The 11747-nt window shown below is 38.2% G+C and overlaps 1 protein-coding gene across 1 annotated transcript in view; it reads left to right on the plus strand.

The window, feature by feature from the left end:
* The window catches only part of LEKR1 (leucine, glutamate and lysine rich 1), a 166974-nt gene extending 162256 nt beyond the window's left edge, over nucleotides 1-4718 (plus strand). The window contains exon 4 of the mRNA XM_053711788.1: nucleotides 4694-4718. Coding sequence (XP_053567763.1) covers nucleotides 4694-4718 — 25 coding nt within the window. The remainder of the gene's footprint in view (nucleotides 1-4693) is intronic.
* Nucleotides 4719-11747: the final 7029 nt, after the last annotated feature.

The following is an 11747-nucleotide window of genomic DNA, read 5'->3' on the forward strand; positions in this document are numbered from 1 at the left end:
ACCTAAATTAAATTAGCTAAAGTACAACCCCCCCACTAAATTACAGAAAATAATAAACAAATTACAGATATTTAAACTAATTACATCTAATCTAATAGCCCTATCAAAATAAAAAAATCCCTAGCCTAAACTAAACTACTAATAGCCCTTAAAAGGGCCTTTTGCAGGACATTGCCCCAAAGTAATCAGCTCTTTTACCTGTAAAAAAAATACAAACAACCCCCCCAACAGTAAAACCCACCACCCACACAACCAACCCCCCAAATAAAATACTATCTAAAAAAAACCTAAGCTCCCCATTGCCTTGAAAAGGGCATTTGGATGAGTATTGCCCTTAAAAGGGCAGTTAGCTCTTTTGCAGGCCCAAAAACCTAAAAATAAAACCCACCCAATACACACTTAAAAAACCTAACACTAACCCCCTGAAGATCGACTTACCGGGCGAAGTCTTCATCCAATCCGGGCAAAGTGGTCCTCCAGACGGGCAGAAGTCTTTATCCAGTCTTCACCCCTCTTGGTACAGACTCTGCATTTTTCTTTTTTAGCTTTCTTCTTTGCAACAGTAGGGGGGATTTTAAAAATAAAATGGGTAGCCCAACTCTGCTCTCTCCTATCACTGCCCGGGGAGCAGGTGCATCTTGATACAAAATCCCCAAAATGATCTGGTGCTGAAACTGTAAAAAAGTCTGTTTCATTCCGGGGTTTGCTTTTTTTAAAAATAAAAAAGCGTTATGGGTTGCAATCTGCATTAAAGGGACAGTATACACTCATTTTCATATAACTGCATGTAATAGACACTACTATAAAGAATAATATGCACAGATACTGATATAAAAATCCAGTATAAAACTGTTTAAAAACTTACTTAGAAGCTGTCACTTTGGCTCTGTTGAAAAGGTAGCTGGAAAGCCCACTGCAAGTGACAAATAAGACACTCCCCCCCTCTCCCTTCTTTTGCATATGAAAAGACCCTTTACACAAACAGCAGCAAGCTGGAGTAGGTAGTCGAGCGTATTCACATAAAACTTTAGGAGTCTGAAAATCAGAGCAATGTTATTTAAAAATAAGCAAAACTATACATTAATTAAAAAAAAAAACTTTATGGGATATATAAATAGATTATCTACAAAACATTTATGCAAAGAAAAAATGAGTGTATAATGTCCCTTTAAGTAAATTGCAACCTTTTTGTACCAGGCCCATGTCTTCCGCATAATTAGGTAGGGCTGCAGCAGCTGGTCTGCCAGATCAACCCCACCTATATGCCGGTTATAAGCCTTGATGCACACTGGCTTTATTTAGCTCTCAGCTCGGCCATGTATAGAGACCTCCACAGTCCTCTCTATGTGGATGGTGGTAAGAAGGTATACATCCTTCTTGTCTTTGCACTTAACTGCCAACAGCTCCTCTTGGCGCAGAGCCAAGGTCTCCCTCCTTCGTAGCCGGGTGCTTGCAAGTTGTCCTGGGAAACCTGCAAGGTTCTTTTTAATTGGACCACAAGCTACTGTATCAAAGCAATACAATAGCTTGAACAAAAGGACACTTGTATAGAAATTATCTAAATACAAGTGGGACCCTTTGTTCATCAGAGGTAATATTAAGTAACAGACAATCTTGCTAGTAGTCCCCATATGTTCTGGGCAACTTGGAGGGTCAAGGTGGCTATCCTTTCCCTCATACACCTGGAAAGTATACCCAGTCTCGCTCTCACAGAGCTTATACACCTTTACCAGATACCTGGAGCGCTTGAAAGCAATATACTGCTTGAATCCCAGCCTTCCGTTATACTTCATCAGCGATTCATCCACGCATATATTCCTTCCAGGTGTATATGCCTCTGCAAACCTGGCAGCAAAGTGGGTAATCAGGGGGCGGATGTTATACAGTCTGTCAAATTGGGAATGCTCCCTAGGGGGGCACAGGCTATTGTCGCTGAAGTGCATGAAATGTAGAATCATTTCATACCTCTTCCTCGGCATACATTGGGAGAAAATGGGGGTAGAGCAGATGGGGCAACTGCTCCAGTAGGAGTGAATGGAGGGTTTCTTAATTTTTAAATTCTGGCACATCGATGGGGGCCCATTGCTGCTTTGCCAAATATGAGTCCGGCTTTGCAGCAACTGATGAGCATATAAATTAGTTTGGGCGACAATATTCCCCAATACATTATCGCCCAGAAACACCTCCAGAAACTGTTGGGGGCTAAATCCTGCAACATCCATATTTACAAATATTGACATGATCAGACAAATCAAATATTTTATTATCATTTTTTTTATTGTGGCGAGCTCAGATTGGATGACCCTAGCCTGCCCCTATGATGAGCCAGGCTAGGGACACCCCCAGAAGCCCCATGATGCACTGGGCATCGCCATCTTTGAAGCCTCATGGGGGAGGGGGGCTATATGGGGCTTTTATATGAAATTATATATATATTTTTATTTATTTTTTAAAATATTATTACTTACTAAGTGCCTCGACCCACCAAGGCACTCGGCACAGAGCATCGGAAGCCTTTCCGATCGTTTCCGATGCTCTGCTAGACTGCCGGGCTCCATGTGGAGCAAAAACAGGAAGTGATCACTCATGGTGAGTGATCAATCCAGGTCCCGGCAGCTGGGAACAGTATTGCAGGATGCCTGGACATCGAGGCATCGCTGCAATACTGTTAGAGAGGCTGGAAACTATCTCGATCGCTTCCAGCTCAGATTACTGGAGGACGTACAGGGTACGTCCTTGGTCGTTAACGACAGTTTTTTGTAGGACATACCCTGTACGTCGTCGGTCGTTAAGGGGATAAACCATTTAAATTAATATCTTGAGGTGTTTAATGTCCCTTTAAACAAGGTATATTGTGACTCCTCAGTACTATTAGTCGAGAAATCACTCTTTAACACATCATTGTATACCTTATTGTGGTAATGCTACTCATTATTTTATTCATATTTACTGCCTTTTTAAAAAAACATAAATCTCCAAATTGAAATGCACATTACCTCATTTCAATGTTTAATTACATTTTTAAAAAGTCCTTATTCTTAAAGGTACATGAAGTAGCAACTAATCTGGTAGAATGGGCAGTATCCTTCCAGATAAGCACACTGTATACTATGAGAACATGGTCGCTTTTCAGGAGAGGCCAAAGCTGAAGGGCCCTAAAAAATGCTGTTTCATAAGATTTATAGGCAACTTCACCTCCCGAAGTAACCAAACTCCCAGTGCTATCTAAGTTCTCCAGACTGCACTCCAACCCGAGAGACTAGCATTTGTCGAGATCACAGTCCAATTTGGATTGACAAATAATGCCCGATTAATATAGACCATTGATTAATCCACCAAGAAATACATTGTCTTGTATTGGCATCCAAAAGAATATTTTGAGCCAACTTAGATGCCTGCACCACTGACAAAGCAAACAAAGCTTCACAGAAAGAGAAGGAACTGGCCGAAGATTACACAAAGCTGGGAGTAACTTTAGCCTTCTCTGTTTCCAACCATGCTCTTGAAGAAACAACAAAAGTCTGTTAGTAGGATATTTATCAAAATGCATTTGCAGCTTCTGAGAACTTTCAGTTCAGGCTTGCATGTGAGTGAGTCTACAATCACAAAATGTAATGATCAGTCTCTGATTCATATCCTAGGTGGCAGAGAACACACCCCAAACTTGCATGTTCTGTGCGAATGACAGGCCCTGCTCTCACACAATTGGTTGCCCAAGAGCAGGAGACAGGGTTGAACAGCAAAGCTTTTCTGCATCTTAAATTTTGCCAAGTGGCGATCAAAGGTGGACAGGTTCCCTGATTGAGAATTTGTCCTTGTGCTGTTAGACATGGTAGTATCAGTCTAGATATAATTGTGAAAATAGAAAAGAGGTCATCCTTCTTCCAGGTTCGTTTGTTTTATATATTGTCACAACTTTTTGATTCATTATGCAGTGTCACCATTGCTTTACTATGTTGTGAAGAGCCACCACTTTGATATGTCGTGTTATGCAGAAATGAACCATTATAGCTATTATAATTATTATAAATCATATTAACAGTAAATAATTTAAAGTGATAACGGAAATCTGTTTTCCCTATTATAGATAAAATAGTTATCTATAGCTGCTTAACACATCACTAAAACATTTTCTTAGGAAGCAATAATCACAAGGTATATAATTTTGTCCGGGGTGGGGTAGGGCCTAAATGGGTCTTCGCCTGTGTAACAAAACAATATGTCCACAGCACTCCAGAAATGAAAAATGTTTTTAAGGTAACATATCCAAAATAGAAAGCAATTTTTCGGGTAGTATAACCTTATAAACATATTGTTTTGTTACACTTTGCTGGGAGCTGGGCAGTGAGCTCTGGTCTTCACATGCATTCCTGTATAGAATGGACATTGCTGGTTTCCACTTTCTGGGAATATTCTTCGCCTATGTAGACATTAATCCTAATTCTTCAATTATCTTCTTTCTTTTTTGCACATTTATTTATGAACATATATGCAACAGAAAGGAAAGAAAGTATAGTGTAGACATGAAATGTGTATGTTTTAGTTATACTAACCCCTTTGATTTGTTTTGAGTGTTCCTGTGATTGGAATTTTTTGGTAGTACACAATATTATTTTATGAAGACGGAACATTGTGTTTACTTTTTGTGGAGTGCAAATAGTTTTGTTCTTTTCTTATATGTCTTTATATCTAGGTGCATAATCCTGCACCTTCAGTAAAATTGGTCCTTTGTTGGAAGAATGCAGGAAGACAGGGCACTAGTTACGTGCTATAGATTGTTTTGTTTGTTTACAAGAAACTAAACTTGATGCATTGTTGTACCTATAAAATAACAAATAGACAGTTGTAAATTTAGCTTCACATTTTAAAGGAATTTGTTTGCACCGTCCAAAGATTACAAGTACCTGAAAAACATGGTTCAACTATGAACAGTCCAGCAAACGTAAAGGGACAGTAAAGTCAAAATTAACCGTTCATAATTTGGGCGGAACATACCGTTTTAAACAACTTCCCAATTGGCTTCCATTATTAAATTTGCTTTGTTCTTTGGTATCCTTTGTTAAAAAGTAAATATAGGTAGTTTCCATTCAGGAGTCTTCTAGTGTTATTAGTACTCTATGGCGGCAGAACTAATTGCAACAATTTATTACACTTCTACATACAATGGTACCATAGAGCTCTAATGAGCCTACCTAGATTTACTCTTCAACAGTGGATTACAAGAGAAATAAGCAAAATGTGAAAATAGAAGTAAAATGGAAAGTTGTTTAAAGGGACAAATTTTTTCTTTCATGATTCAGATAGAGCATGACATTTTAAGCAACTTTCTAATTTACTCCTATTATCAAATTTTCTTCATTATCTTGGTATCTTTATTTGAAATACAAGAATGTAAGTTTAGATGCAGGCCCATTTTTGGTGAACAACCTGGGCTGTTCTTGCTGATTGGTGGATAAATTCATTCACCAATAAAAAAGTGCTGTCCAGAGTCCTAAACAAAAAAAAGCTTAGAAGCCTTCATTTTCAAATAAAGATAGCAAGAGAACGAAGAAAAATTGATAATAGAAGTAAAATAGAAAGTTGCTTAAAATTTCATGCTCTATCTGAATCACGAAAGAAAAAAATTTGGGTTCAGTGTCCCTTTAAATATACATGCTCTATCTATGTCATGGAATCTAAATTCTTTATTATATATATTATCTTTGTTATATAGACAGGGAGCTACAGTAAGAGAGACAGATCAATTTATTAAGTATTTAAATATCTATTGAACTAAACCTTTATAGTTCAACAAAGCATCACTTCCATAGGCCTTTAATTAAGCCATTTGTATTTCATATAAAATCACACATAAGATTATTATGCATGAAATAAAAGCTAAAATAAGTTTTTCTGATCATAATTAAATAAAGCACACATAGGGCCAGATTACAAGTGGATCTCTAAATATCGCTTTCAAGAAAGAGATATTAGCACTCCACTTTGTAATAGCGCACGTTAATGTGTGCTGGTATTACAAGTTAACAGCAATGCGAACACGAGCTCACGTTCGCATTGCTGGGTAGCATTACACTCACGAGAGTGTGCTTCCATAGGCTCCAATGGGAGCCTCGTTCTGATTCTGTCACAGACGGTATCAGAACGAGACTCCCATTGGAGCCTCTGGAAGCACACTGTCGTGAGCATAATGCTACCCAGCAATGCGAATGCGAGCTTGAATGGTAAGTAGCGCAGTGATGACAACAAATATAAATATATATGTATATACACATATTAACACAAACCTTTATATGCATATACGCATATACATATATTTTTACTGGTAACACACAGTTCTTTTCTAACACTCCACTCCCACCAACTTTAGACACCAAAACTGCCTAGTGCAGTTGTTTTTTATTAAAAAAAAAAAAAGGCTGCATTTTATTAAAAATAAAAAACTACAATGCCCCTCTATTTTGAGGGTCCTTGGGTTACTTTAAAAAAAATATCTAGAGATCGGATAACCAGCCACTTGCCCATTTGCGGGCGTGCGATAATTTAGCGCTCCACTTGCAATCTAGCCCATAGTGTATTTTTAAATACTAGGAAGGTTTCCAAGGAGAAAATGGAGATAAGTATGTCTATCAGAAACAGACGCTGAACGTGATTTCATCTGGTGTCCAAATGATCTATATTATTCCTGGCTTTCTGCCACATGCACATTTTTTGATTTGCTAATGAAATCTGTTCTTCAAACACTTTAGACAAATCCATCATTATGGGATAAGAAATGAATATTATTAATAGCAATAATTTAAATGCTTTCAGATTTTAATGGTCACATTATCATCAATATGGAAATAATAATTCTCACACCCACATGATTTTTTTTTTATGATCTGTCACTTGATAGATTTGCAGAAGCTTGCACCGAGGGCTTGTTTACCATTGCCAAAACCAAGAGTCTACGGTTTTATGAGGTGTGTTGTGCAAAACTCAATAAATTAGAGATGATTACAAGTGTGTGGGCATGGCAGGATGGCAAAATGAAGGAGTTGTCAGTTTCCAAAACTAATTTTTAAAAAATGTGCAATAAAATCTACCTTAACCGGCAATGGGTAATAACAACTCTTTTATTATTATTGCATTTAATAAACATCAGAAGTCACGTTGTTTCATAACAACCTGAATGCTTGTTACTTTGTTAGCCTGACTCATCCCTATTACTCATGCTGATCCCTCCAGGAGCTCACCTCAGCCTTCAGAAACCGTATTGCATCTGTTATAACATTTACTTCATTCACAATGTGTGCTTTGTTAAAAAGCATTCCTAGATATGCTCAGGAACAGCAATGTACTTCTGAGAGCTCGCTGCTGGTAGGTGGTTACAAACATATGTCTCTTATCATTTACTCACCAGATATGTTAAGCTAGGCCCAATAGTGCACTGCTGCTCCAGAGCTGACTTTAACTCTGTGTTTAACCCCAAAACACATATGGAAGCAAAAGTACAATAATAAAATACTGTAACATATCAGACCATTTTTTTGCAAGTTTATTTCCCATTAACTTGTGTAACACAATTCTGCCACTACACAGTCACAACTACTCTACATGTTTTTATCTGCGGCTATAACCACTCACACACTCTAAAATAACACAAACCAATATGAATATAAATGTTAAATACATAGATGAATCAATGAATAAAAGGTTAATACCTATCCACTGGTGGAATATTTCTTTAAAATGAGATTCTTAATAAAAGTGCAAAGGTAAAAATAACTAGTGTCTTTGTGATGCACAATCCTAAAAAGTTCCATGTGTCTATCCTTCAACATCCAGCAACTTTGTGGTTGGAAATATTGGGCAGCGAATACAATATTGGTTGTGTAAATGCTCAATGTATTTTATAGATCCAATATGGACTTACCCCGGCCCTGCTGGGCTTACCGTATCAGACAGACAGCCTTTAATAGAGATAAGTGTAATTTCCCAGCTGTCAATTGCTTTTATCAATCTTCCCCACTTTCAGCACCATATTTTGGGTCAGATTACAAGTTTTGTTTTTCCTCTCATCTTGCCTATTTACTCTCCTCTGTTAATTTACTCTTTCTGGCTATTCTCAGCTATTTTCTCCTTCAGACACATTCTCTGCTTTTTATGACACCCCTCTCACCCCCCTCCCTCCTTTCCATTTGTTGTATGTGATGTGTATCTATATCAGATTGATCAGTATTGCTTTAGACCTGAGGAAGAGAGGAAAACTCTCGAAAGCTTGTCTTTGAAATATTATGTTAGTCCAATAAAAAAGGTATCACTGCATACTGCAATACTTTGGCCTAGATTTGGAGTTTGGCGGTAAAAGGGCTGTTAACGCTCCGCAGGCTTTTTTCTGGCCGCACCATAAAATTAACTCTGGTATCGAGAGTTCAAACAAATGCTGCGTTAGGCTCCAAAAAAGGAGCGTAGAGCATTTTTACCGCAAATGCAACTCTCGATACCAGAGTTGCTTACGGACGCGGCCGGCCTCAAAAACGTGCTCGTGCACGATTCTCCCATAGGAAACAATGGGGCTGTTTGAGCTGAAAAAAAACCTAACACCTGCAAAAAAGCAGCGTTCAGCTCCTAACGCAGCCCCATTGTTGTCTATGGGGAAACACTTCCTACGTCTGCACCTAACACTCTAACATGTACCCCGAGTCTAAACACCCCTACCCTTACACTTATTAACCCCTAATCTGCCGCCCCCGCTATCGCTGACCCCTGCATATTTTTTTTAACCCCTAATCTGCCGCTCCGTAAACCGCCGCAACCTACGTTATCCCTATGTACCCCTAATCTGCTGCCCTAACATCGCCGACCCCTATATTATATTTATTAACCCCTAATCTGCCCCCCTCAACGTCGCCGACACCTGCCTACACTTATTAACTCCTAATCTGCCGAGCGGACCTGAGCGCTACTATAATGAAGTTATTAACCCCTAATCCGCCTCACTAACCCTATCATAAATAGTATTAACCCCTAATCTGCCCTCCCTAACATCGCCGACACCTACCTTCAATTATTAACCCCTAATCTTCCGAGCGGAGCTCACCGCTATTCTAATAAATGTATTAACCCCTAAAGCTAAGTCTAACCCTAACACTAACACCCCCCTAAGTTAAATATAATTTAAATCTAACGAAATAAATGAATTCTTATTAAATAAATGATTCCTATTTAAAGCTAAATACTTACCTGTAAAATAAATCCTAATATAGCTACAATATAAATTATAATTACATTGTAGCTATTTTAGGATTAATATTTATTTTACAGGTAACTTTGTAATTATTTTAACCAGGTACAATAGCTATTAAATAGTTAAGAACTATTTAATAGTTACCTAGTTAAAATAATAACAAATTTACCTGTAAAATAAATCCTAACCTAAGATATAATTAAACCTAACACTACCCTATCAATAAAATAATTAAATAAACTACCTACAATTACCTACAATTAACCTAACACTACACTATCAATAAATTAATTAAACACAATTGCTACAAATAAATACAATTAAATAAACTAGCTAAAGTACAAAAAATAAAAAAGAACTAAGTTACAAAAAATAAAAAAATATTTACAAACATAAGAAAAATATTACAACAATTTTAAACTAATTACACCTACTCTAAGCCCCCTAATAAAATAACAAAGCCCCCCCAAAATAAAAAATTCCCTACCCTATTCTAAATTAAAAAAGTTACAAGCTCTTTTACCTTACCAGCCCTGAACAGGGCCCTTTGCGGGGCATGCCCCAATAATTTCAGCTCTTTTGCCTGTAAAATAATAAATACAATACCCCCCCCCCCCCCCCAACATTACAACCCACCACCCACATACCCCTAATCTAACCCAAACCCCCCTTAAATAAACCTAACACTAAGCCCCTGAAGATCTTCCTACCTTGTCTTCACCATACCAGGTTCACCGATCCGTCCTGGCTCCAACATCTTCATCCAACCCAAGCGGGGGTTGGCGATCCATCATCCGGTGCTGAAGAGGTCCAGAAGAGGCTCCAAAGTCTTCCTCCTATCCGGCAAGAAGAGGACATCCGGACCGGCAAACATCTTCTCCAAGCGGCATCTTCGATCTTCTTCCATCCGGTGCGGAGCGGGTCCATCTTGAAGCAGGCGACGCGGATCCATCCTCTTCTTCCGTTGTCTCCCGACTAATGACGGTTCCTTTAAGGGACGTCATCCAAGATGGCGTCCCTCGAATTCCGATTGGCTGATAGGATTCTATCAGCCAGTCGGAATTAAGGTAGGAATTTTCTGATTGGCTGATGGAATCAGCCAATCAGAATCAAGTTCAATCCGATTGGCTGATCCAATCAGCCAATCAGATTGAGCTCGCATTCTATTGGCTGTTCCGATCAGCCAATAGAATGCTAGCTCAATCTGATTGGCTGAAATTCTTGGGGCATGCTCCGCAAAGGGCCCTGTTCAGGGCTGGTAAGGTAAAAGAGCTTGTAACTTTTTTAATTTAGAATAGGGTAGGGAATTTTTTATTTTGGGGGGCTTTGTTATTTTATTAGGGGGCTTAGAGTAGGTGTAATTAGTTTAAAATTGTTGTAATATTTTTCTTATGTTTGTAAATATTTTTTTATTTTTTGTAACTTAGTTCTTTTTTATTTTTTGTACTTTAGTTAGTTTATGTAATTGTAGTTATTTGTAGCAATTGTATTTAATTTATTTATTGATAGTGTAGTGTTAGGTTAATTGTAGGCAATTGTAGGTAGTTTATTTAATTAATTTATTGATAGGGTAGTGTTAGGTTTAATTATATCTTAGGTTAGGATTTATTTTACAGGTAAATTTGTTATTATTTTAACTAGGTAACTATTAAATAGTTCTTAACTATTTAATAGCTATTGTACCTGGTTAAAATAATTACAAAGTTGCCTGTAAAATAAATATTAATCCTAAAATAGCTACAATGTAATTATAATTTATATTGTAGCTATATTAGGATTTATTTTACAGGTAAGTATTTAGCTTTAAATAGGAATCATTTATTTAATAAGAGTTCATTTATTTCGTTAGATGTAAATTATATTTAACTTAGGGGGGTGTTAGTGTTAGGGTTAGACTTAGCGTTAGGGGTTAATACATTTATTAGAATAGCGGTGAGCTCCGCTCGGAAGATTAGGGGTTAATAATTGAAGGTAGGTGTCGGCGATGTTAGGGAGGGCAGATTAGGGGGTTAATACTATTTATTATAGGGTTAGTGAGGCGGGTTAGGGGTTAATAACTTTATTATAGTAGCGCTCAGGTCCGCTCGGCAGATTAGGGGTTAATAAGTGTAGGCAGGTGTCGGCGACGTTGAGGGGGGCAGCTTAGGGGTTAATAAATATAATATAGGGGTCGGCGGTGTTAGGGGTAGCAGATTAGGGGTACATAGGGATAACGTAGGTGGCGGCGCTTTGCGGTCGGAAGATTAGGGGTTAATTATTTTAAGTAGCTGGCGGCGACGTTGTGGGGGGCAGGTTAGGGGTTAATAAATGTAATACAGGGGTTGGCGGGGTTAGGGGCAGCAGATTAGGGGTACATAAGGATAACGTAGGTGGCGGTCGGCAGATTAGGGGTTAAAAATTTTAATCGAGTGGCGGCGATGTGGGGGGAGCTCGGTTTAGGGGTACATAGGTAGTTTATGGGTGTTAGTGTACTTTAGGGCACAGTAGTTAAGAGCTTTATGAACCGGCGTTAGCCAGA

Source organism: Bombina bombina, chromosome 4 (genome assembly GCF_027579735.1).
Source record: "Bombina bombina isolate aBomBom1 chromosome 4, aBomBom1.pri, whole genome shotgun sequence".
NCBI classification, from domain to species: domain Eukaryota; kingdom Metazoa; phylum Chordata; class Amphibia; order Anura; family Bombinatoridae; genus Bombina; species Bombina bombina.